We start from the raw sequence: 27,625 nt of genomic DNA, 5'->3' as shown, positions 1-27,625 counted from the left end.
CATTAAGACAGAGTAAATACATGTGGATGGACAGTAAAAGTCAAAAGTTTAGTGTCATATTTTGAATTTTGAAATTGCCTTTGAACCGCTGTCTATCTACGATTCTACAAGAATACAGAGAGTAATTTTTACAATATAAGCTCTATGACGTAACTAAACTTTTGAGATTAACCATTATACTGAAGCTGGATGAGTTTAAATATAAGATGTTGGAAATTGAATGTTTTAGCCAAGCATTACCCAAGAGTTCTAAAAGTAGATATGAAAGTTAAAGAGCATGGAATTTGATCTTGAAAGATAATAGAGATGGAAAGGTTGTAGAATCATGATAATAATGAATAATGAGTTTCATTTATAGAGTACCTTTTCATGAGATACAAAACTCTTAGTATTTTGTGATATTTCTTATTGTTATACTTACATATCAATTTGGGTGTAATTAGCTTTGACAGCTACATGGATATACATGTAGGTGTATTACAATCACATTCAGTTGGTGTATTGCATCCAATATCATGGGAAGGAATTGTCTTGCATGTGTTGTGTACAAACATGCAAGTGTTTGTTTATTGACAGTGCAAACAAATTTTGTTTTAGAACATAAGCTCCTGCGACAATTGCTCCGTGTTCAATATCTGCCACTAACCAAATTCTGAAATTCAATCCTGGACCCTGCTTTACACGGCATCTATTAAACCTTACCCATAATTCTAAACCCAACTATAACCTTAACCTTAACCTTAACCTTAACTCTATCTCTGGATTGGAGCAATTGTTGAGCCACAAAATGTTGTTCATAACAATTCAAGTTAATGGTGTGTGACAAAGGAGAATTAATTGTACATGTAGGGTGTGAAATCTGGGGAGGTTTGAAATGTATTTTTTATTAAGAATATAAAGCGTAAACAGGAACACATACCACATAACAAACATGTGTTAAGTGTAATTACAACAGTTAAGTTTCCCAAATAACTAAACATTGCATCTCCTGAGAATCTTCAGGCTCTAAACAGACAACATTTTATGAGTAAAATTAGTCTTTACATAATTAAAGGTCACTGACTTTAATAATAATACACGGTTGTTAGCATTTTTTTTTCCTTCTTAATCTCCAGTAAGTGTTTGTTAAATATGTTATCAATGGCTGAAATAAAAGTGTATATATAATGTATATTTGTTAATTGTATTAGATAACAAACATTACTTAATAAATTGTGAGGGGAATCCATAATAGTTCAATATATAACACATATTACAGAATATATGTATATGTAAAAATAATGATTCGTTACATAACTTATTATTTGTGAAACACATTCTTGACCTGAATAAACATTGTAGTTGGTTGTTAACCAATTCTTAATTTACGTGTAGTTATGACAATAAATTGGATGTCTAGTTACAGTTTTAGTCAAGATTACAGCTAAATTACTGTTCTAAGTTTGAATAATCTACCCTGACTGACCCATTTCAATCATCCATACACCTACTGTAGCATAAGTACTGGAAAGGATGTGTAAATCCCCACATGAAGCCAAGGAAATCTAAATTTAGGAAGACTATTCATTTAGAAATATTGATGGAATGATTCTTGAGAAAGAATGGAAGATGAGAGATATATTGTGTCATCACAAGCCTAGCAAAAGGGCAAGAATGGCTGCATGTGCAACAAATGTACTACTATAAAACTAGAAAGATTCACATGCCTGAAACATTCATGAAATTCACCAAGTTTAGATTTGTGAAAGGTTCATGCCCGAAGCATTTGAGTGATGACATTTCCAATACAAAGTGTTGAAATCTGTGACCTTTTAGTACCGCGAAAAAAGGCGGTCCCTAGCAATTAACTCAAATGTCATGTTACAAAAGGTTTTGGTTGTACAGTAGATCTAAGCAAAACATTTACTCCTTGCATTGTTGTTTACAGTGATAGGTTATCACTTCAACGATCAAAAAAATAATTAGTTCTGAAATTTGACAATTTTTTTTGTATATGCCCTTCCACCAAGCATGTTATGGTGTGTTTTTGTTGTTTTTTAGAGTAATACAGTGAAACCTGTCTATAAAGACCACCCAAGGGAGACAAGAAAAGTGGTCTTTATAGGCAAGTTGTCTTTATGTACAGGTTCCTTTAGTACATGTTTCAATAAGAAACCATTTTCAAGGGAAACAAAAAATGTGGTCTTTGTAGACAGGTGGTCACTTAAGCAGGTTTGACTGTAGTAGTATAAATGAATGTTTAGTGGTGTTAATAGGTTACAAGTTTCAAGCAAGTTGCCCTGAGTAGCTACCAAGCTGAAAAGAGAACTACGAATGCAACAGCGCATCTTTACCTCTGTAGACATAGACAATATAGATGGGTTCTCCTGTTAATAATGAACAGATTAATCAGAAAAATTAGAAAATAAAGAGAGCAAAACTAGAAAAGGATCAATCGAATTTGATTTGAAGACTGATCAATAGCACAAAATAGAGATACAGTCAAGCTTGTTTAAGATACTGATCAAGTGAGATTAGAAAAATGGTCTTTATAGACAGGTGGTCTTTGTAGACAGGTGGCCTTTATTGTGTAAAGTGAAACCTGTATAGAAAGACCATCTAAACTCAAATAATTTAGGGAATGAATACCCCAAAACAGAAGTAGATCAAACTTATTCAAAAGAAAGACTGATCAAAAGTACAAAAAGGAACAGTCAAACTTTAATAAAAGACTGGTCAAGGAGCATTTACAGGCAGGTGAACTTGATCATGGACAGTAAAACCTTATTACAGGTGATAATGTAAAGCTAAACGATGGGTTAATTTCTGCATTGGTATGGAAACAAAATAATGGTAAAGTTTCAGCATGAAAACTACAATGATTATCTACACTGTCATGGATAACACCCATTAGCACTTTCAATGTATGTTCACCAAGCTTATAGAACTTGCCCCAATTCTAAATCTCATCTACATGCTTCGGCAAAAGTGTAGTTAAAAAAGCATTTAATGTAAACTGAATGAAAATGGAGCCCTAATTAATGGACAAACAATTTGGCAAGTGTAATTTCAATAATTTGCTTGACCAGAAGCCCTTTGGTTTGTTGCCCTGAGGAAAAGGACAAGCAGGTAAGGGTCCAAAGAATTCTGGCCTCTTTGGGGTTTTCCTGACAAAGATTTGCTGAAAAATGGATTAATCCTATGCTCGGCAACTCTAGTTTGAATGATTCTAATTTGCCTGCCCAGGAAGCCATATATTTGTTGCCCTGAGGACAAGCAGGTTAGGTTTGAAAGCAATCCGGATTCTTTGGGACTACCTTGCAAAGCTCTGCTCATCAATGGCTATGAAAGATTATGTAATCCTATGCTTAGCAATTTTGCAAGTGTGATTGATTCTTATTTTTTTTAACCAACCCCACATTTTTGTTGTCCTGAGGCAAGGCAATAAATTGGTCCAAAATGTCTTGGAAAAATGTTGCTGATCAGCCACTAAAGAACAATAATTCTATGCTTGCCAACTTGGTGAGTGATCAATTCTAATCTGTTGCTAAAGAGCAAGCAGGTAAGGATTCATAGCATAGTTTGAGGATTTTTGCTCACTTTTTTTTGTCTTTGGACATTCCCTGGCAAAAAATGTGCAACTTTTTGCAACTTGGTAGGTGACCAATTCTAAGTTGTTTGCCTAAAGCTCACAAGGTACAAGGACCCTGGCCTGCTAAAAGATGGCTGAGGGTGGGTGGCCCTACTTACATTGACATAGAGCCTCTCTGCGACGTCCCTGATGTTCTTAAGCATCCTCTCAGGCTGTCCCTCCTCCGTAGCAAATGTCTCTGGAAGCATCGCGTTCAACTACAGGGAAAAACCACAGAAAAGAAATAAATTAATGCCTATTTGCACTAGGTTGACAAGGAAGGATTAGACTAGACCTCCCTGCATGGTCACTGGCAGGTGGTTATCTCATCAAATCAGCTCTCAATTAAAATAAGAATAGGGGGATCATGGTGGACCAACAGGCACCACTTAGGCATTGTTGGCTGTATAGAGTGCGCATGTAGCTACAAGTAGTGCAGTCCCACTTTAAAGCAAATCTTGAGTTCAAACTCTGCAGGCAGTCTTCTGCGTAAAACAATTTCTATATTAAAAGGTGAAGCGGATGAAGCATAGAAGCTGGTGGTTTTCAAAACATGATTAAAGAGTTGCCACTAATTTAATGTAACTTAATATTTTGTCTTCATGCTTACTTGACAGATTAAACATCTGAAGAATGCACATACAGAGTATGCCAGCTATGTGGCTGCTACACTATAATACATACAAAAAGATTTTTGATTAAGTGTCGCTCTGCAACTTACCTTATCAAAGAGATCACATGGTCTGTAAGGAGGCCCTCTCTCGCTGACGAATGCCCCGAAGCTCATACCGTCCAGAAACTTGCTCAAGAATTCATCTCCTAATAACCCATGCTGGAACAAAAACATACCCTGGAGAAACAAGGACATGAAATGATCAAGATTTTAAGACAAGCAAACACGTTAAAGGGATTGGGTATCTTTGTCTCAGAATTTAAACAAAATCCTGGATTTAGCTCATGCTGCAATCATAATTCTAAACCTTGAGGTCAGTCAGGAATCCCATGACTTTTACAAGCCGATCGCCTGTCTGTTCATCAAGATATTTATGATTGGAATTCAAACTTTCAAAAACCGTTTTCCCAATGTTTTTCATCTTGTCATCATCATCATCATCACCATCATCATCATCATCATCACTATCACTACCATCACCATCATCATAATCACCCAAATCATCACTATCATCATCACCATCACCATCATCATTACCATCTTCACCATCATCCAAATAAACACCATCATCACCACCACCACCACCACCATTATCATCATCGCCATCATCACCATCCTCCTCCCCTCACCCTTTATCATCGTAATAATAATAATAACAACAACATTTATAATGCGCACATATCCACCCCAAGAGATGCTCAAGGTGCCTAACAAGGTAAATACATTAAACTTAAGAAAGTACATGAGAAGTTGCAGAGAACGAAAATAATCTAACATAATGAAATATAATTCAACAACGTTAATTACATCAGATTGTGAAATACACTATGTCTTCACTAAAGAATTCAGACATTAGATAGGTTTTCAAGTTTTTTTGGAACAAATTTTGATTGGCTGACATTTTGATCAAATGGGGTAGAGAGTTCCATAATCATGGTGCAGCAGCTATAAAAGCTCTGTCACCCCAAATCCTCTTTGTTCTTAATTGTATTAGATTTGTTGAATTGGAGGAACGAAGACCTGCACGAGAACTTGAAGAGATATTAAGAAGAGAGGAAATATCGTACCTTGTTGAACGTAATGACAGGGCTAGGGTGGATCCTAATGATGGTGAGACAGGTCCTGTATCCTAGCAGCAGCTCAGCGATCAGACGCAGGAAGATTGCACGTATCTCCTTGTCAAGGAGTTCTGGTTTAGACGGCGTGTCCGAACTCAACGGGAACGCTTGGTCTGCTATCTTCAGATCAGGTCTCAGCACCTAGTACATGACAACAAAATAAATATTTTAAACTACCGGTAAGCATACTGGAAGACCAGGGCCCCATTGCACAAAACTTACCATTGATGGTATCTTTGCCATCAATGGTAACTACCATGGAAACCTTGATTTTGATTGGCTGTTGAGCCATGTTACCATGGTAGTTACCATTGATGGCAAAGTTACCATCAATGGTAAGTTTTATGCAACAGGCCTATATCATTATTTGGGGCAATTTTAAGGGCGAAGTGAAAATGGCCGAAATTAAAAATTGAAAATTGAAACTTTGCAAAAATCAGGAAGGTAGGGGACATCTGAAAAAATTTGTTTAACACATTCAGTATTATGAATCGGGCATTTGATCCACCTTGAAAATCAGAAGTTTTGCCATCACAGCTACATGTATGTCAACACAGAAAAGACATTTAGAATATTGAATACTGGAAATTGATATGCCGATATGAACAAAATTGTTGTGCCATCACTAGTAATTATCAGCTTTTAATTGCCTTACCATAGTAAGTTCATAGTTGATTCTCTCATATATTACGTCCGCTGGCAGCAGTAGATTCACACATTCTGGTATCGACAGGTAGCCCCCGTCTAGATCAGCAACTATTACATCAAGCTGAAATGAAATATAATAATAATAATAATAATAATAAAAACGGTGCTTATAAAGCTCTTACCACTGAAGTCTTTATCACTCTATACTTTTATTATTTACCTTCAAAGGAGGAATTTCATTACCACTTACACTACTTTCCTTCTGGTTTTCATTTGTCTGTTGGTTATTTTGTTTTTTCTTATACAGATATAAGAGATAGAATATGTCACATTCAGGTATCGACAGGTAGCACCTGTCTAGATCAGCGACTATAAAGGTCAAGCTGAAACTAATAGGCAAGCAAAGATTTAATTAAATAAGTAAATTTAAGTTCAAGTTTAAGTAAATCATGTTCTATTGGTGTGTAAGAAAAGCAGGAAAGACTGAATATTTTAGATTGAAACCAGTATAGACAGACCATTGAGGAAGAACAAAAACAACATCTATGGGCAAGTGGTCTTTATACAAGCACATCTTTGATCATATGATGCTAACAATTTGTGAAGAAAGATCTCTCTATACTTTTTGAATTACCAAGACAGGACAATTTTATTATGTAACTAGCATTTACATGGTCTTCCGATGGCCGTATTTTTGTTATTTCGCGATCAAGCTCAGCGAAGAACCAGAAGAAGATAATAAGATGTAAGCAAGATCTTGACCTTCTTTTTTATTACAGTGTCATGATGTTGTTTGTTTTTGTTATTGTTCTTGTATACATATTTCTTTTCTATTGGGGTGGGGGGGGGGGGGGGGGGGGGAGGGTGGGGTTGAAAGGATAGTTCATCTGCCATAAGCCATACTGACATCTGGAAAGACAGAAGGATCTCTAGGAACACCAAGATTCATATGATGAATACTTTGGTCTTTCCAATCCCTACATATGGGTCAGAGACGTGGGTTCTTGGAGCAGCAGATAGAAAGAAAGTCCACGCTTTCGAAATGTGGTGTTGGAGGATGCTGAGGATATCCTGGAAGGTTCATAAATCAAATGATTTTGTCAAGAGCCAAATTGGAGCGAAGGTCACCCTATGCCAGAAGATAGATGAGAAACTTTACTCAAGGAGTAACTCTACTCTGAAACATGCCATGGTAACATTAAACAGATTTGGATGAGAACATCCATTGGAGCCCAGTCTTTGAAAGGCCAATGGCCTCTGCTGGCTCCTTCATATTCTTTGTATTGTTTATATATTTGCTTGTATGTATAATGTATTGTTGAATGTATTTTCTATGAGAATTGGAAATAAACGAATGAATGAAAAATGAGGTTTTTATGAAAGTCATTAGACTACATGACAGGAAGACCGGATACTTGAACAGGATCGACTAAAAAAAACATAGCCTTAACAGCTCAATAGGTCAGGATAAAATACTATTGTTTTCCTTCAAATCTCATCTGTGGCATTACAGTCATAAAGGTCAGGGTCATTCCATTTGAAAGACGAGGGGTGTATTCTTAATTTAGGTCAGGATAAAATACTATTGCTTTCCTTCAAATCTCATCGTTTGTTGTTATTGTATTTTGTTGTTATGGCAATCAGTCAAGAACTGACTATAATCACCAACGCCTTTCTTGTTAATATTAATTTCCTTCTTTCTCTTTTTTCTCTCTGTGGTATTACACACATCAGGCTAAATTGCCAGGGTCATTAATTACCAATTCAGTAGCTTCCTCCTTTAGTGCTGAATGTATCCCCATAATGAATGGAGTGGGCGTACTCAGGACCTCGATCAGTGCAGCAGGCAGTACTGGTATATAGACATAACTGAAACAAGAACAAGAAAATGTAAAGAAATTATTCAATACCTGTGACTAATTGACTAATTACTCTCACATGATGCTAATGTATAGAATCAGAATTTTTGTGTATTATGGCTTTTTTTTGACCAGCTAACATTTTTTAGTTTAAAAAAAATTCATTGTGATTATTCAATGTTCACTGTTATCATCACACCAAATAGGAATGTTACAATATTAATTTGGACCATTTTCAGTGAGTCAAGGACTAGTGCCCATACTGCAAATTGGCAACACAGCACAAAAGCACTCAGTAACTTGTTTCAGCCCCTTTCCAACTCTATTTCAGTGCTAATAGTAGTGAAATGAGCACCTTGATTATTTCTCATTCTGCAAATTGGCAATGCAGAGCAAAATCATATACAGTGGCTTGCTTCAGGCCCCTTTCCTACCTGTATTTCAGTGGGAAGAGTAGTGAGATTAGCGCTCCGCATGCCTCGGTTAGTCTGGTGTAGCTCCGACAGTGAAACATGATCTTCTGGTCGGTCACGGCAGCGCAGAAGAGCGTGATGATGTTGTGAATACCTGTATGAAAATGAAATGGTGAATTTTAAAGATGGTTCTTTAAATGATAATAATACTAATATATCTTGTTTCCCCAGGACAAAGGCTAGTTTGGTTCTAGTTTATGAATGGTGAGTCAATATCCCGTGTGTGAGTGAGCTGGGACCATGCCGTTGCTCTTCTGGGCTCGGTGTGCGTCGGGCGGCACAGTGCTATGTGAAGGGGCATAATAAAATCAAGACTTAAAAAAAAAAACCCTCTTTACTTCATAATCTTCATTCGCATTATTTAATTTATGTTGAGACGCAGAGTTTAGCGAAAACCACTAAAAAGTAGCATTTTGAGGACTCAAAATATCCTGTACCCGTCTATAAGACGCACTCCCGACTTTTGGAAAAGTGTGTCTTATACACAGAGATTTATGGTATTTTGTGTTCAAACTCAACACAGGCCATGTTCACATATGACCTACCAAGGTGCTACATGGGGGAATGCACCCTTTATGTATGAAACGTGTTTCAGGAATCACCTTTAGACAATATCTTTAATGCAACTGAACAATGCTGTGGTATGTCAATACTTGCGTTTACACTCTTAACAAGTCGTGTTCACACATGTCCATACTAACCAAGTTGCTGTACAAGGAGAGCCACAGATGATCTTGAGACGGGCAAGGAATCACTGAGGGGCGGCTGCAGCGCTTGTCTGTCACCAGCTCCAATCGAGAATCGAACCTAGCAGCAGAAAGACGATAGATAAAAAATGCTGATAAAACATCTGGGATAAAGATAGTTGTATTCATGAACGTTTCAACAATGGTCCAGTTCAGAGAAAACTTTTCTCTTGTGATGAATAAAAAACAAAATTACCAACACGTTCTATCAAATGTTTAAAAAGAATATTTGATGCTTCGGCAAATACGCAGGAATGAGAAGATATATTGCCTAGTCTACAGTCAGATTAAAAGGTGATTTGGACCATATCTGTAAAATTTGTCTTTCTTTTCAGGAGGAATACCCATCTCAATACTTCATTCCTTAAACACAGAACCACCCCGACAACCTATTCTCCGCCCCACAGTATGCTTCCACCCTTTTTGGCCAATAGCCCTGACATCACAAGCTTGCTTACTCAAGAACCTCCAGGAGTCTCAATCAAATGGGAGGACAAGCTTCCTACCTGTGGGCCTCCTGGAGGGGGAACCTGGACATGACCAAAGATGTTTCCTTTCATAGCCTCAATTTCAAAAGATCATTCTTTTCCCCCTCCTCCCCTTCCCCTTTCCCCTTCCCCTTCTTCCCTCCCCCAGTGTTTCCCCCTTTCGAGTGTACAAGATTCCTTACCTGTGGGCCTCCAGGGGGCGGAACCTGGACATGTCCAAGGATGTTTCCTACCAGTGTCTCCATCTCAACTTCTACATTATCGACGTAAACAGTGTACATCAAACCCAGGCAGTTCTGAAAAAAATAGTCAAAATAATGATACAAATTAATCAATACAGACAAATGTCAGATATTGTATTGAAAACAGAGTTGCATTTTACCTCCATCAAGAGAAAACCCATGATCCTAATAGGTGAGTTTTGAGAAAGCTCAATCTACATTCAATATCTCGATCCTGATTGGATTATTTGCTAAAAGTTGCGTTTAAGTATGCAGCTTTTTTCATTTCACGTACCTTCAAGGTTTCGAGGTACATTATTCCTGAGATGAAAGTTTAAATACCCTTGATCCTGATAGGCTAATTTTGCAAAAAGCTGCTTTCAACCTGCACAAACATATCTTCAAGGTTTCAAAGTACTTTTATTTTTTACATCAAAGTTTTAAACCCTTGATCCTGATTGGCTAAGCTTGTGAAAAGCTGCATTCAACCTAAACAAACATACCTTCAACGTTTCAAAGTACTCCAATCTCGATATGAGCGCAAGACACTTGGGTGCGAACATGACTGTGTGTCGTATCAATGCCCCGTCCACCTCATCATTCTCCAGGTCGTCGGGTCGCGACGGGGTCGTGTTGACGATTTCGCTGAAGGTCAGGACGGCGCAGTAGTGGCGTCTGGCCTCGATGTCCGTCAGAACGGACACATGATAGGTCGGTGGTTGAGCCTTGCTGGTAATCCTCCATCCTGCGGGCTGGCAAAACTGCAAAGTGAGAAAAAGATAAAGAGAAATTGTTAAACATATATGTTATTTATTTATTCACAACTTTCTATTCATTCATTTATTCATTTATTCATTTATTTGTTTACAGTATTCATATTCTCACAAAGTGAGAAAAAGAAAAAGAGAAACTGTTATACACATATTACATGTATATATTATTTATTCACAACAGTCTATTCATTCATTTATTCATTTATGCATTTATTTGTTTACAGTATTCATTCATCATTTATACATCTATTATAATAGTCAAATCTGTACAGTGCTTAATACTGTGTTTCTAAGTACTGAACAAGTGGTTTATATTTAATTCATTTATTAATTTAATTAATGTTCACTGATTATTGATTTATACATTCATACATTCCTAAATTCATTCATTTATTCATTGATTCACTTATTCAGTTACAGAATTTATTACCTCATCGATTTACTCATTCACTGATCCATTTATTAATTTATCAATGATTACCCATTTATTTATTCATTTATTCATATCGATATCATCCTTTTTCAAATCTTTATAATCATGGCCAGACTCGTAGCTTTCAAAAGAGGAGATGAACCACCAAACTAGAAGTAGGTGTGATTTATAATCAATTAAAGAATATCTTTACGATGCTCAATTGCACATCCAAAACCTTACATGTACGTAACGGAAATGAAATGATTTCTTCATATCATGTAAAGTACAAATTTACCCAAAAGGACAATAAATGTAATATGCAACAAGCTATGATCAAACTGTACAGTACTGTATATACACATGTACATGTAGACATAACCTTTTCTCAGATCTAGACTATGCTTAGTGTAAACAATAAAAGTACAAAGACTCTTTGCACCGCCGTGGACGAGACCAACAAGGATCAGTTTGATCTGCTAACTTTGGCAGAGATGCAAGCATTTGAAAGCCGAAAATAATTCTCCCAGAGCAAAACCTCATCAAGATTCTTACTTCATACGTATGAAAGTTTCTCCATCTCTCTGCGTACCTGGCAGTCTTAGACAAGAAAAGTAGAAATCTGTCCAAACAAATCCAGAATTTTTTAAAGCTAAATAAGGAATCTCTCTGGGCAAAATAAGAAATTTCCATGAGTACAATTAGGAATTCAGTTTTTCAGATTTATAATCTGACAGGAATTGGCTTCAAAACAATGATTTGAAGGCTTTAAAAAAGGGGGAATATCTGATTTCCTCAAAAAATGGGATGGTTAGTAGCTATGTCGGGTGCCATCTAAAAACTGGCTATAGTACAAACTTCCTACAGAATTGGAATGTTGTTGCATGACAACACATCTAATTCTTCACAGAGAAAGTGAGATGTGCATGAATGTGAAGTTTAAAAACAATGGTAAGAAGGGGGAGGCGAGGGGATCGAGGAGGAGGGAATCATTCCCCACAAATAGGTTGGCAGCTACATGTACACTTGTACAACCAAGAAAATAAGGATTCTGATGCATAAATAACACATGTACTGTAGTCCTTCATACAAAGCCAGAGATGTGCATGAATGTGGAGATTCAAAACATTACTTAGAATGAAAAATGGCCCCCTCAAAGGAATGGTTGACAGCTATATTACTGGGTCACCCTTAGCTTTAGTACATACTTGTAGCTAGGAGAATTGGAATTCTGTTGCATTAAAAACACATGTAGTCTCTCACATAGCGAGTGAGCTAGATGCGCATGAATGTGGAGAGACCATGTGCAAAGCATAATGAGGCATGGAGAGAGAGAGAGAGAAAGCCCTGGCCGCCGCCGCCGATGTCGCCATGTAATTGCATCGCATCTCATGAGTCATGCACGACTGGACAGCTTGATAGCAACATGAAGATGCTCACAAGGTCTGTGAGACGTAAGCGACCCCACCCTACATGTTAAAGTATATCAGTGGGATTTGAGACGAGAGAGGGGAAGTGAGAGGAAGGGGAGGAATGGGGATGCTGAGAGAGGCTGAGAGAGACAGAGAGGGAGAAAGACAGAGGGGAAAAGAGACAGGGGAAAGGGAGAGACAGAATGGTATTAAGAGAGGAAAAAGAAAAAGAGATAGAGAGGGAAAGTGAGGGAGAAAGAGGGAGGGGAGAAGAAAAAGAGATAGAGAGGGAAAGAGAAAGAGAAAGGGGGAGGGGAGAAGAAAAAGAGAGGGGGAAGGGAGAAGAAAAAGAGAGACAGAGGGGAGAATAAAAAGAGATACAGAGGGGAGAATAAAAAGAGATACAGAGGGGAGAATAAAAAGAGAGACAGAGGGAAAGAGACAGAGAAAGGGGAGGAAAGGGAAAAGAAAGAGGGGAGGCTGACAGAGACAGAGAGTGAGAAAGACAGAGAGAGGGAGAAATTAAGAGACAGGGAAAATGGAGAGGGACAGAGGGAAACAGGAAGGGAGAAGAGGGAGGTGAAGATAGACAACCAGAGACTGGAAAGAGCTCATGATGAGAACAGAAGACAGAGGAGAGACGGAGAGTGCTAGGGGTGATGAAAAGAACAAGAAAAGAAATATGAGAAAAAAAATGGAAAAGCAGAAAGCTGGTAAGAGTGATGAAGAGTGAAACAGAGTGGAAGAGAGAAGGGGAATGTGTGGGATGTGCAGGGATTTGTGAGGATATGCGAAGATGGAGGGGAAAAGCTGAAGAGAATGTCAAGGCAGGGTTACATGCATTGGATGTACATTAGGGGCGCAGGTTACATCCGTTAGTAGAAAGAGCTAGAGGAGTACAATGGAAGAGAGTCCTCATGAGGAAGATGTGCAGAAAGGGAGAAGGATGGGTGTGGGCATACCAAGCGGGAGAAAGCTATGAGAAAAGACAAAAAAACTAAATCCACAATAAATCTAAATGGACATGAAGATAGATGAGCACAAGTGGGCAATTCAGAATACAGAGCAAAGCACAGGATTCTATATTTTTCATATGAATTACTTTTAATCAACACCGACTTTAATCACAAACCCTACATGTACTCATGTACCAAGCTACACTGTAATACAAAAGTCCTTCTCATCTAAATTGGGTTTGTACATGTTGGCCTACTTCACTTAATGTTGGCCGTCACACTATAATGTATCAAGGCTCCTTGTACCAGGTACGGATGGATGCCTGCCATCTCATGAGTCATGCCTGGCGATGCTCATCAGTCTCTAAAAATTACATTTTCTTTTAACCAAACTGATTTTAATCACAAACATGGCTAAACCATAGAAAAAGACCTTTCCAACTGAATTGGGTTTGTACAAGTATGATGTAATGTAGGTCGACTATACTAGACATACCGACTGCATGTACGAGACATATAAAGGCTCTGTGAACCTATAATAAATGTAAAGCCTGGATGCCTTTCGTCTCATGAGTCGTGCCTCGCGATGCTCATCAGTCTCTAAAAGAAATACATTTTTCCTTTAATCACTGATTTTAATCACAAACTTGACTAAACCATAGGAAAGGTCCTTTCCAACTGAATTGGGTTTGTACAAAAGTATGATATAATGTAGGTCGACTATACCAGACATACCGACTGCATGTACAAGACATATCAAGGCTCTGTATACCAGGGACAAGCCTGGATGCCTTTCATCTCATGAGTCACGCATAGTGATGCTCATCAGTCTCTAAGCATTACATTCTTCTTATAATCAACACTGATTTTAATCACAAACATGACTAAACCATAGAAAAAGACCTTTCCAACTGAATTGGGTTTGTACAAGTATGATGTAATGTAGGTCGACAATACTAGACATACCGACTGCATGTACGAGACATATCAAGGCTCTGTGAACCTATAATAAATGTTAAGCCTGGATGCCTTTCGTCTCATGAGTCGTGCCTCGCGATGCTCATCAGTCTCTAAAAGAAATACATTTTTCCTTTAATCACTGATTTTAATCACAAACCTGACTAAACCATAGGAAAGGTCCTTTCCAACTGAATTGGATTTGTACATATACTGTACATAATGTAGGTCAACTATACCAGACATACCGACTGCATGTACAAGAGATATCAAGGCTATGTATACCAGGTACAGTGAGCCTGGATGCCTTTCATCTCATGAGTCAGGCATAGTGATGCTCATCAGTCTCTAAGCATTACATTCTTCTTATAATCAACGCTGATTTTAATCACAAACATGACTAAACCACAGAAGAAGGTCCTTTTTAACTGGATTAGGTTTGTACAAGTATGTTGAAATTTAGGTCGACTCTACTTGACAAACCGACTGAATGTACAAGACATATCAAGGCTCTGTATACCAGGTACATGTAAGCCTGGATGCCTTTCATCTCATGAGTCATGCCTGGCGATGCTCATCAGTCTCTAAGAAAAATAATTTTTTTCCCCCCCATAATTATCACTGATTTTAATCACAAACATGACTAAACCATAGAAGAAGTCTTTTCCAACTGGATTGGGTTTGTATGATGTAGGTCGACTATACTAGACATACCGACTGCATGTACGAGACATACCAAGGCTCTGTGAACCAGGTACATGTAAGCCTGGATGCCTTCCATCTCGTGAGTCATGCTTGACTTGTGGTGATGCTCATCAGTCTCTAAGAAAAATTACATATTTCTTTTAATCAGCACTGATTTTAATCACAAACATGACTAAACCATAGAAGAAGTCCTTTCCAAATGAATTGGGTTTGTATGATGTACAGTACATGTAGGTCGACTATACTAGACATACCGACTGCATGTACGAGACATACCAAGGCTCCGGATACCAGGTACAGCTGTACATGTAAGCCTGGATGCCTTCCAGCTCATGAGTCATGGTCGACTTGTAGCGATGCTCATCGCTCTCTAGGGCTTCATGACCCACCTGCTGGTGTAATGGTATCCAGCATTATGGAGATAAGATTTCATGAAATGTTCACCTCCATCTGATAACAAATATCCCCAGGGAATAAAAAGGAATACAACATTAAAGGAGAAGACTTGCTTTATTGTTTTTGTTTTTTTGTTGTTATTGCTTTTTTTTGGTGATGATGTTGATGGTGGTGCTGATGGAGGTGTTATTGTTTTTTATCTTGTTTTCTTCAATTGAAAATGCAAACCACTATCACAAGTGACACAGGAAAATTGGAGGAAAAAAACAATAGATTAAAAAAAGGCACTTTAAAACAAATCTCTTTTTACTTTCCACCTTAAACCTCTCACAGAAATTGGCCACTTTCCCCATATAAATTGAAATGTAGAATTTAAATCTGAAATCTAAAACATTTCCACCTGAAAATGTCCATAGAGGTGTACAATTTTTAAATAAAAACAGAAAAGCAGAAAAGCGATGATTTTTTACGGAACACCTACCAATCAATGATAAAGGCTTGCCAAAAGAATCGAGCGTTTTCCTAAAAAGCCCCTTTCACAACGGGCCATATGTAGAGTTGCGTATACAACAAGCAAATACAACTTATTAGTTGCAATAGAGTACAACTTATGTTTTAATTTTTGATACAATTAAATCTTTCTTAAGTGACCAGCTCTTTTTAAGACCACCCATCTTAAGTGGTCACATGGAGCATATTTTGTCCTCTTCTTACGCCAGCCTACGCATAACTTACACAGGGACTACGCCGAAGCATCATTTTTGTCATGAATATGCAGCCTAATTTCGGCGTAAGATCTGGTGGGAAAGGGGCTTTATTGAATCAAGGTGTTTTCTTCCTCCTCTGAGAAGTAGATTTCTTTTCATCAAAGATTGAGGAGAAACCACTGGAGTATTGGCCTACATGGAGATCACCTGCTAACACAATCAATCTCCAGCCCTAGATACTGGGTCATTGGAATCCTCAAGTACTACTAAATTCACTGGATGTACATGTACTACAGTGTACGACAGTTGGGCACTATGTGTACGACAGTATGGGCACGTCATTACATTCCTTCTACTACTACTAAATAGACCATTTTTGTAATGTAACCAAATTTATGCGTATAGGCCTTTGTGAAGTGCCTCAATACAAACTATTTCATTCGCTTGCTACGAATAATGTACATGTATCTCTATAGTCAGATTGCATATACATTAGTTGTTGCTAGGTATGACAGAAATTATAGCTTGCCCTATCTAACCACACAGATTGTATGCAATTTGCATTCTGAACATTGAAATACAATTATTCAAATATTTTCATCAATAAAAACATAAAACATTCAGCCAACACATTGAAGCAAAGGAAACATAAATATGGCCCTAACATTACCAAATATGCGCATCTTTTTCTCTTATTTTCTCTGGAATATACAAATCTGACTCTTGGTTTATGCATGCATGGGTGTGCGTGCGTGTGCACATGTGTGTTACAATGTGACCTTGACCGATACTGCAGCCCTCACAACGTTCAAAGACATCTTCGTCACAGTTCTAATTATGACATAATGCAAATGCACACCCAGCTGGTGTTATCTTATATTGCCCCATAAGACCTGTTTTCATCAGCTTAAGTTTGCCAAACGACCCGCTATTTTTTAGACTCTGGGGATGTTATCTCGACGCTCGAAATTGCGACTGCACCAGACCAATACGCTTATCACAATCTAGCTTGGAAGGGCGCAAATTAGCCCGCTATTTCCCAAATAGCAAGCTATTTTGTAAATAAGACCAAGATTTCTCTGGATATTTTCTCAACCAAATAGCCCGTTAATTGCAACTGGGGGCTGATGAAGACACAAATTAGCTTGCTAATTTGAGATCGGATTAGAATATTAAAATAGCGGGTTATTTGGCAAACTCGAGCTGATGAAAGACAGGCCTATTTTGCTTCATATTGCCATAACCTTATACACACCCTACGCATGCATCCTGGTTACCAGATCTTAAGTTATTCATAACACCGCAGGGGATAGACATTACTCCTTCAGATGACTAACCTTGTACCTGAGATATTCAGTGTTAAGTGTAATAGGCTGCACTGGTCATGATGGTGGCGTTGTTCATATCATTAATGTTCACTGCTGTAGAGATTGGCATAGTGTTCAGACAGTGCTGCTTTTTAAATGTGTAGTAGACCATACTATTCATGACTCTGTGTTGTTCATACATGTATATCTTTAATGGTTACTGCTTTCGAGAGAAACATAGTGTTCAGACAGTGCTGAATATTTAATGTGTAGTACATGTACACTGCTTTTATATAGAGTGGCATAGCGTTCAGGCAGTGCTACATGTACATGTACATCTTTAATGTGTAGAATGCACTATTCATGTCTCTGTGTTGTTCATATCATTAATGTTCACAGCTTTAGAGAATGATATAGTGTTCAGACAGTGCTGCATCTTCAGTGTGTAATAGAGTGCAATATTCATGCAATAGTGTTGTTCATATCATTAATGTTTAATTGCTTATTAATATAGAGAGAGTGGGGAGAGAGAGTGAGATGGGAGTGAGGCCTGCTTGGGAGTGTTCAGACAGTGCAACATAGATGTTCATGCCATTGCTTCATATCATTAACGTTCAATGCATTTTGAAAGCAACATGAAAATATGTGAGAGTTCAGATGGTGCAATTTATAACCTGGTCTGTGCTTTTGGTGGTTTACATACATGGCATACATCTTACCACACCATATTTTTATGTTGAATCCAATAAATTTGAACCAATAAAATTCCTTACACACTTAAATTCAGGAGCTTTCTTTTAATTCCTCATCCATTTTATGAGGAATCTAATACTTTTGGGCCAGTACATAAATTGTGAAGAAATTGTTACTGTGGATTTATTTTCTGGAGAATAATACAAAGAGTGACCATAATAAATACAACAAATTAGAATATGCTTCATGAAATGTTGTTCATGATATTTCTAACATTGGTCAAAACTCTTAAAGGTAAAGCACATACCCTTCAACTTTAAAAAACATGCAACTTCACTTTGACATTACACTGTCATAAATTTAGAGTTGTTATTAGACTGTCATAACATTAAAATCATGACTTGTCATATGTTTTGTTGTGGCTGAGTACAGATATAATGTACACATAAATGTATTTGGGTTTGTTTATTGTGGGCTATCATTTTCCAACATTCACCAAAGCAACATGTATTAAAGTCAATACAAAATTTCCCCCAAAACACTGTATGTGGTTAGATAGATATGTATGTCATGGATTTGGCAAGAGGGCAATTTTTCATCAAATTAAAGACATCCAGCACCAACATGGGTTCTCAAGCATTGAGAATTGGACAGAGTGACACCACACAGGCCATGACCCAACAGCACAGTTATTGGTCACCATGAGTGGACTTCACTTGGACATGTACAACCGACAGGTCTTAATAAGCAAACCATCCAAGAGGATCCATTTGACAGGGGAAATTAATCATCGTGAACGTCTTGCCCAAACCCTGACTGAATGCTTTTCAATATATTGCACCAAAATTAAGAGTAATTTCCAAATGGGACAGGAGTTTTGCTGCGTGTAAGATTTGTACTCATTTTAATGGTAAAATTCCATGTGTACATTAAATGGCAAAGGCAAAGTTTCAAATCTGATGCATACATTTCTACAGAAAGATTGTTCTTAACAACCTAAAAGCTTGCCAGATGCTTGCCTGATAGACTGTAGAAACACATACATGTAATGTATGCAGACTGGATTCCTAGTATTGTAGTTCATTTATTAATAACAGGTTAATTGAATAACTTGTCACTAGGTCCCCAGGAAAGAAACATCCATAAATTAGAATATGCTGGTAAACCAGTCTATTTTGAGGCAATAGGCCATACATGTCAAGTAGGTAGGACAAACATTATGGATTGTCCTACCTAGCAACAATAAATGTATGCGATTTGCATTCTGACTTTTGAAATACAATTATGTGTAACAGGTGAATGAAAAAATTGTGATGGGGCACTTAAAAAAGACTTATAAATGCATTAAATTTGATTACATTACGAAAATGGCCTACATAATGCACATGGACTACTTGAGAGTGTGGCTTCAACAGTGGATTTCATGATTACGAAACCTCAACATCAACAAATAGCGCCAGAAACTAATAGCAACAGGCACACACATGTGGTCGGTCCTTGGCATGTATTAACGCCAACCAAAACAACCACAAAGAAAATCCTTTAGTACGAACCAACGGTGCATTAGCTTGCTCAAAGTCAAACCACAAAATATCTCCATGATTTCATTTCCTCATTGACTATATACATACTAGGCCTGTCCTCATCAGCTCGAGATTGCCAAATATTCTGCTATTTGAACTATCCGGATCGCAAATTATCCAGTTAATTTACGTCTTCATCAGTATGAAGTTGAATTTAATAGCGGGATATTTGGTCGAGATAATCATCCAAGATATCTTGGGCTAGTTCGCAAAGTATCCTGCTATTTTTCCGGTGTGTATTCACCAGCCCGAAGACTTGCACTATGCGCGAACGCTATTAAAGCAAAATATCACAAGCTGATGAAGACGCAATTTGTAACTTCAGGATTATTTCTCAAATCAGAATTAGCGGGCTATTTGGCAATCTCGAGCTGATGAAGGCAGGCCTACTGTGAATTGTATTCACATTCAACTACTGTTTGCTATGAATGAGGTAGAAGAAAAGGACAATCACAAAAGAATTTCATATTTTTATTGGCTTTTATGGGAGTAGTGACTCAGTAATAGCCCATTGGCTTCAAATCTTATTTGACAAGATTGAATGACAGCTTCATAGTGGTTTATGCTGGTATCCATTACAGAAATAGAAATAGAATACAAATAGAAATGAACATTCCACAGTTACTTCTTAGCTCTTTATGTACATGTTCATGTGTAAATGGTATGCCCTGCAGTGAACTTTATAGATTCAAATTTCAGTGTCAGAAGAGGCAGTTACATTTACAGGCCATTTTCGTAATGTAGTAAAAATATAATGCATAAATCTTTGGGAAGTGCCATTTTACAATTCACCTGTTAAAAATAAGTGTAATTCAATGGTCAAAAAGTGAATTGCATAGTGCATACATCAGTAAGTTAACAACACAGAATGTACATGTACAATGTATACGATTCACATTCCGACTACTGAAATAAAATTATTTGTAACAGGTGACTGAAATAATTATTAACATGGCACTAAACAAATATTTATGAATTATATTTTATCAAATTACATAAGTGGTCTATTGGAAACGGGGTAGCATTTCCAGTGTTGGTAAATAAATACCACATATGCAAGTCGACATAATAACTGATTTCAACATGTACAGTGTATGTACATTTATCTTGCAGTATTACTGAATATAGAATCTTAATGTGGATTGTGATATGATATACAATCTCTCCCTTTCCATTTTAATTTATGGGAAAATAGGCAATGAAAGAGATTGCTGCACCAAGCGATATGAGTCCCCTGCCGGGATTTGTATTTATTGCCCGATACGGTCCACTGGGCCATGAAATTTTAATTCGCATTTTCTCCTCATTTGTTCGAAAATCCGCAGGCGACCTGCAGGAGCGTCCCAATGCTATAGCATGTGTTTGGAGGTAAAAAGGGCGTTGACTTGTATCATTTTACAGAGAGTTAATGCCCTTCTGGCTCCGAAGGGACGGTGTGTATGAATCGTATGAGTCACACGCTTGCTCAGTGGGGCAGGGAAGGCCTTTGGAAATATGACTGGCTGAACTTAATGGCTCACTAAAGAAGAGCCTGATTGCATGGATCACTCACACGCTTTCTCTTGTCTATCCAACTCTCTCTCTCTCTCTCTCTCTTTCTCTCTCTATACAACAGTCTCCCCCTCTCTCTCTCTCTATACAACACTCTCTCTCTCTCTCTCTTTCTCTCTCTATACAACAGTCTCCCCCTCTCTCTCTCTCTATACAACACTCTCTCTCTCTCTCTCTTTCTCTCTCTATACAACAGTCTCCCCCTCTCTCTCTCTCTATACAACACTCTCTCTCTCTCTCTCTTTCTCTCTCTATACAACAGTCTCCCCCTCTCTCTCTCTCTATACAACACTCTCTCTCTCTCTCTCTTTCTCTCTCTATACAACAGTCTTCCCCTCTCTCTCTCTCTCTCTCTCTCTCTATACAACATTCTCTATCTCTCTCTTTCTTTCTTTCTTTCTCTCTCTCTCTCTCTCTCTCTCCCTCTCTCTCTTTACTTTTTTTGATTGGTTTGTCTGATTTTTCTGATTGTATTATAAGTGAGTTATTTTTGGAGTGGACTTGGCCTTTAAGTCACTCACTCGATATGTCTGCCTGAGAGAAGATATCAATCCGTTGTACACTCAGTCACATAATTGATAGGTTCTTTTTCTTTATTCCCTCATCACAGCTCAGTCTTCTTTTAATTTGATACCTGTACCCGAGGTGAAAGGATGAGGCTCCTTAGGTTGCCCATTCATTCATGTATCACCATAACAACGTGCACGTAGATATCCATGTACATGTATATGTACATGTATGTAAGACTGTTCTGAATTGGAGTGGAGAAGAATGATTTTTCCCTTCTCTATTAAAGTTCGATCCACAGATCATGATATTGAAAGAAAAGAAGGGGTTTTCTATCATGGACATCCACTAAATTAAATGTGATGCCTATAAAATGTGTGATTTGAAAATAAAATTACATGTTTTTAAACTGGTTCCAAAATTATCCTTGGGATCTTGTACAGAAAATTTGTAGCCTATTTCAAGCCTCAGTCACAAATGCCATTACGAACCGCTATGAACGCTATGATTTTCAGACAATGGAAAATCGGGAAGACAATGGAAAAACGGAGATTCGTACGAAATTATTGTTCGTACGAACCCCTGTGACCGTAGCTTAACCAATGAGCCTCTTTGAAGGTCAAAATAGAGGTGTTTTGCAATCTTCAAAATAGCTCTGATAGAATATGCAATTTGAACAGCTTCCTCCTGAACAAATATTTATATTTTTTGTATTGCCTTCCATATTCTCAAAGGTTATGCAAAGTTTTGGGAAATTTTGAAAATTGGATGGATAGTAATTCTTTAGAATGATGTTATATCTTGATGGCCCTGTGGATGTATTATAAGCAAAAAAATGTCTAGCCCCTAAAACGCTTCTGCTTTTGAGAAATTGAATAAATCAAAATTTACTGGTGCTCCCGGTAAATTTCAAATATTTCGAATATTTCTAAGGCCATTCCATGGTAGCTGTGACTATGAAAATCTTAGAATATGCAGTTCGGCTATATAATTTCCAAACGGGAATAGAAAATCGGTCGAGTATAGTCAGGAAACATTTTTTCAAAGCTAAAGTAATATCAGTCTTGAGAGGGAGCCACACAACATAAAGATTTTATTATTTACAATTTCATTACTTTAGACTCGATTTCAACCACGACAACGATCATTGCATATTGCAAAATCGCATATGTTCCAATATGTTCATTTGAACCAAATTCATGACCCCATACCAAAACTTTGTATTACCTTTAAACAATACATATCTAATAATAATTTAGGTTAGAATCAAGTACCACTCGATGAAGCGACTGGAAGTTTTTAAACAGGATAATCACCTCTCACTTCTGTACACCGATGCTGATGCTGAAACCATGCATATACATTAAGGCTTAAACAAAATCAAATGTGTCACAAAAATTGTGCCATCGAGTCTTCCCATTGGCTAGCTGGGTAACTGCATTCACTCTAAACTCATTTATCATTAATGAGATTACATGTACATGTACATGTAAATCATTCTGTATAATTATGTAGGATGTGTTGTACAACTACTTTTGATGATGAATTTATAAATTAAATCAAATCATCTTACCAGTTCGAGACCCTGATGGAAGGGTACATCTTCCCAGTCTTTCTCCGGAAACCTTTGAAGGATCTTCCCGAAACCCACATGGTGACCCTTGCACAGTGGAGCTGTCAGGAAAACAAAACAACGATAACAAAAACATTAATATTCCATTTGATTCCACTAGTGTCTTGACTCTTTGGCAATACATTAATCTACATTTGCTACACTCCAAGGAAACAAAACAACAATAACAACAACATTAATATTCCATTTGATTCCACTGGTGTCTTGACTCTTTTGCAAGACATTAATATACATTTGCCACTCTCCACCCAGGTGGATAGGTACTGGTAGGAAGGAATTCAGTGAATGCTGTAAGCACCCACACCAGTAGCCTAGCTACAGATGAGGTAAAACTAGTGCCTTGAGTATTTTGTGTGGTGTGGTTCATATGAGCTATACAAATATCAAATAGGCCTATCATTATTATCAGTATTGTTATTTTCTCAACAATCCATCCCACTTAATGATGTAAAACAATAACAAAACAAATACTTTCAGCAAGCTTTAACAGGCTGGACAGGTTGGACAGGTTTCAACTTTCGAGAGTCGGATGAACAAAAGTGCATTGACACCATTCTTGTGACCCAAATGTTACCATGTGATCATGAGACCATGTGATCAGTGACCCAAACATGCTGTTATCAAACATACGTGTACCAGCAAAACAGATAACATGCTTCGGGCGTATGACTGATAAGTGAAAGGAGATATGGTGATTTGAGGCCAAAGGAGAATCAGGCCATGTAAAAAAATATACATGTACATGTTTAGCATCCCCCGCCCGCTTCCTTTTTGGAGGCCGCCTCCTATTTCTTTTTTTTTCTTTTTTTTTTTTTCAAAGAAAAAAACATGAAAAACAATGCAAAAATGGATCGATTTCTGATTTAAAAAAAATATAAAAAAAATGTCGACGGCCATCTTGAAAAATAGCCCCACTGACAGGGAAAATGTACCGAGCGGCCATTTTGAAAGAAAAAAAAAGAAAAAAAAGGGCCTCCTCCTTCCTGATTTTCCCCAAAACAGGACGCTATAAAACATGTTTTTTTTTTTAATTGGCCTTAACTTTTGTCATTTTATACAGAGCTAATAGCCCATTACTCATCTGTCTCCAAATCTGGACATATTGTACATGTGTAAGTACATGTACATGTATGTCCTAGAAGTGCCTCGTATTGAGTATAATGCACTACAAGGAGACTTCACTGAATGAACATTTATCACCATACAAGGACCATCATCACAAAAGAAAAAATGTCATAATGTGATATCAATGTAGCGTTTCAAAATTGTAATCAGTTCAAGAAGATTGGTCTGATAGTGTAGATTAAATATATATGGTATGTACACAATAAGTACCGGTACTATAAATCTCAGTGTATAAGACGCACCTTTTTACTGCCAATTTTTTTTTTTGAAAGTCGGGGGGTGCGTCTTATACACAGGAACAAAAACAAAAACAAAACAAAAAGTGTTGATTTATGCCAGATCTGCACTGTGCCTGGTAATGTCCTAGCTCAGTCATACAAGGTGTGCTGGCTCACCACTCGGAAACCCGAACAACACTAGTATGGCCGGATTTCTGTTTGGACTTAGAGGAAAATTTGTCTGTCATCTTTAGTTTTAAAAGCAACATTGTTACTATTATTTGTGACAAGTTCACAAGCACAATTCAGTGCCTTCAACTGTACCTCGCAGTATAACAATAAAGGTCCTTCCCGCGTGGATTTCTGAACACGGACCTCAGAGATTTACGGTATTCAATTCAAATTAAATTTATTTCCTCTCATGAAACGTAAAATATAACAAAGGTAAACATAAACATGTACTGTAGATCACAAGTACAGTAAGTGTTAAAGAACCCTGTTTCCACTTTCAGATTTTATGTTTTTTGGCACCTGTTCACAAAAGGAAAATTATAATTGTAATCCGTGAATCCAGCTTGAGTTTATAGCACTACAGCTCTACAGTGCGCATGAAATGCCAGACTTGAATAGGAATAAAAAAATCCCCCCATCACCCCCCCCCCCCTCCAAGTTTTAAATTGTTTGTCCTCGCCGCGCCTGTGAAATAATGTACACTAGCAGGACCCATGGAAAATCCACGGGATTCTAGGGGAGGGGGAAGGGGGGGCGGTAAATAGAAAGAGGCCTTCATGTATGTGCTATCGAAAAAAAAATTTGATTATATTTCTATAGGGTCTAGACGATTTGTATAATATACGCTGTTTGACCATGAATGGCGCACCATAATACCCGTTTTAATGCATTGATTTGATGAAGAAACTGTATCATACTTTTAGTAAAAGTATTCTATCCAGCATGGCTATATATTTAAACGACCATCTGAATTTTCTTGTGAAAACTTTACTTTGAAAAATGATTAACGAAATTCAGCATAAAACTATACATGGGCAGAACAATCACAATCTAAGCTCAGGTTTCATACCTCTATAGTCACGAAACTATATTGAGATAGGGGCAACAACAGCAATTTCAAAGTGTTGTCGAGTCTCAGCTCACATGCACACAGTCACAGTTCCGACAGTGCTCGGCAGCAGTGGCGCACTGCACTGTCCGTGCGTGGACTCGAGCCCCACGGCAGCTAGCTTGCAACTGGACTGTCAATTACGATGAATTTCTTGTGAAAACTTTACTTTGAAGAATGATTCTCAAAATTCAGTAAACATGGACAGGATAATACCAAAGTAACCCTGCTTGCATACCTCTATTCACGTAAACTATATACAAATCACGGCAATCATCATAGAATCAGAGTCGAAGCGACTGAGCTGTGCGTGTGACGGTGAGCGTAGAATCATCGCACACATTATACACGTACGTTCGTAAACGAAGCAGGTCCGCCTGGCCTACAAAGCATATCCTATAGAAAGACGCATAACACAGGTAAGCCCAACCCGTGAGAGCGTGCATTTTCTACATGCCATCACCCGGGTAATTCATCTGTTAATGTGTATTTCTCTTGCATGCTACAAAGCATATCCTATAGCAAGATATCTAAACTCGGGGTAAGCCACACCCGTTACTACGTGATGTGCTACATCCATTGACAGAAGTAGATTCTCGTCCGCTGTGTGTCTCTTTGTTGATTGCACAGAGGGCGAATGCACGCCTTACCGACTCGCTCTTGCGAGTTCGTCGCCTCCTGGCAATCCGCGACGCCCGCCGTGCTTTCGTCCACCCGTCCTCCCCGGAACCTCGAATACCACGTTTAACGGCATGGACGTCGATCGCGGGGTCGACGTGGCACGCGGGTTACGGGAGACATGCCTCGTGTAATTGTGTCGCCGTTCCCGCGCCACGGCGGAGGCGGGCGCGGTCGGGGGAAGGCGTTTTTGAGGAACCGTTTTGCCCCGTTTTGGACCCCCCGCGGCGATTTTGCGTATTAATAATATAGATTGCACAATATCCTTGCACTCTCTCTCTCTCTCTCTCTCCCATTCAATCACCCTCCCTTGCACCATGCTAATAATAACGCATCCATTCTCCTTCACTTCTACATTAGCTCTCATCCATTAGGCTAGGCTTTATTCAAGCAGTTTGTAAACACAAACCCTTTACTGAGGCCTGAGGGAAACATAACTCTTGGTCTAAACTGCAAGACTACATGTACATAGAGTGCACTGCTTGTTTGTTATTTTGTCTGTGTTTTTGTTACTATAGCCACTCCTGACATCAATGGACTAACAGACTGAGAGTATAGTTAAATGCTAGACTAAAGTCAAGGCTTTTTGGAATTTATTTAGGAGTCAAAATAGAGTCTGTTCCTGGAGACTAACATTAAATGACTTGGAGCTGCCATCCTCGTTTTACTCCCTAAATCTGTCATAATTGGATGGTATTATTTACGCCGTTTGTGGCAGCCCTGTCTATCACTGTACAGTGTGCATAGCAAGCATTCTCAGGGTGAACTCAAGGTCCACTCACAATGCACACATTTCATTTACTGGAGACGATCGTGTAAACAGATTTGTTTACAGTTACGTTTGTTAGATACAAAATACATAAAATCATTTTAATGTGTCAAGTAATGTCATGGCATTCTATCAGTTTACAATTAATCCTCGTTTTACTTCCTAAATCTGTCACAACTGAATAATAATATTTGTGGTAACTTTCTACTACTAGTACTGTTCTTGCACATATCAAGCATTCTTCATGGGAACTCAAGGTCCCCTTCTAATACCAACATTTTGGCATT

At 38.0% G+C, this 27,625-nt stretch overlaps 1 protein-coding gene across 11 annotated transcripts in view; it reads right to left on the bottom strand.

The window, feature by feature from the left end:
* The window catches only part of LOC752534 (myotubularin-related protein 13), a 72,105-nt gene extending 48,621 nt beyond the window's left edge, over positions 1-23,484 (bottom strand). For 8 of the 11 annotated variants that reach the window (XM_030989500.1, XM_030989507.1, XM_030989503.1 and 5 more), the window contains exons 1-10: positions 10,340-10,519; positions 9,798-9,911; positions 9,083-9,188; positions 8,343-8,475; positions 7,810-7,918; positions 6,057-6,170; positions 5,351-5,542; positions 4,332-4,460; positions 3,730-3,828; positions 2,334-2,366 (exon numbers count right to left, since the gene is read on the bottom strand). In XM_030989500.1, coding sequence (XP_030845360.1) covers positions 2,334-2,366; positions 3,730-3,828; positions 4,332-4,460; positions 5,351-5,542; positions 6,057-6,170; positions 7,810-7,918; positions 8,343-8,475; positions 9,083-9,188; positions 9,798-9,911; positions 10,340-10,399 — 1,089 coding nt within the window. In that variant the 5' untranslated portion in view covers positions 10,400-10,519. Of the gene's footprint in view, positions 1-2,333; positions 2,367-3,729; positions 3,829-4,331; positions 4,461-5,350; positions 5,543-6,056; positions 6,171-7,809; positions 7,919-8,342; positions 8,476-9,082; positions 9,189-9,797; positions 9,912-10,131; positions 10,138-10,339; positions 10,598-23,368 lie in introns of those variants that run through there. The other 3 variants (XM_030989509.1, XM_030989511.1, XM_030989505.1) reach the window with 3 other exon arrangements.
* Between the last annotated feature and the right edge of the window lie 4,141 nt (positions 23,485-27,625).

Source organism: Strongylocentrotus purpuratus, unplaced genomic scaffold (assembly GCF_000002235.5).
Source record: "Strongylocentrotus purpuratus isolate Spur 01 unplaced genomic scaffold, Spur_5.0 spur5_scaffold_18, whole genome shotgun sequence".
Lineage (NCBI taxonomy): Eukaryota > Metazoa > Echinodermata > Echinoidea > Camarodonta > Strongylocentrotidae > Strongylocentrotus > Strongylocentrotus purpuratus.
Note: the sequence above shows the minus strand (reverse complement) of the source record. Positions and strands in the feature narration are given on the sequence as shown.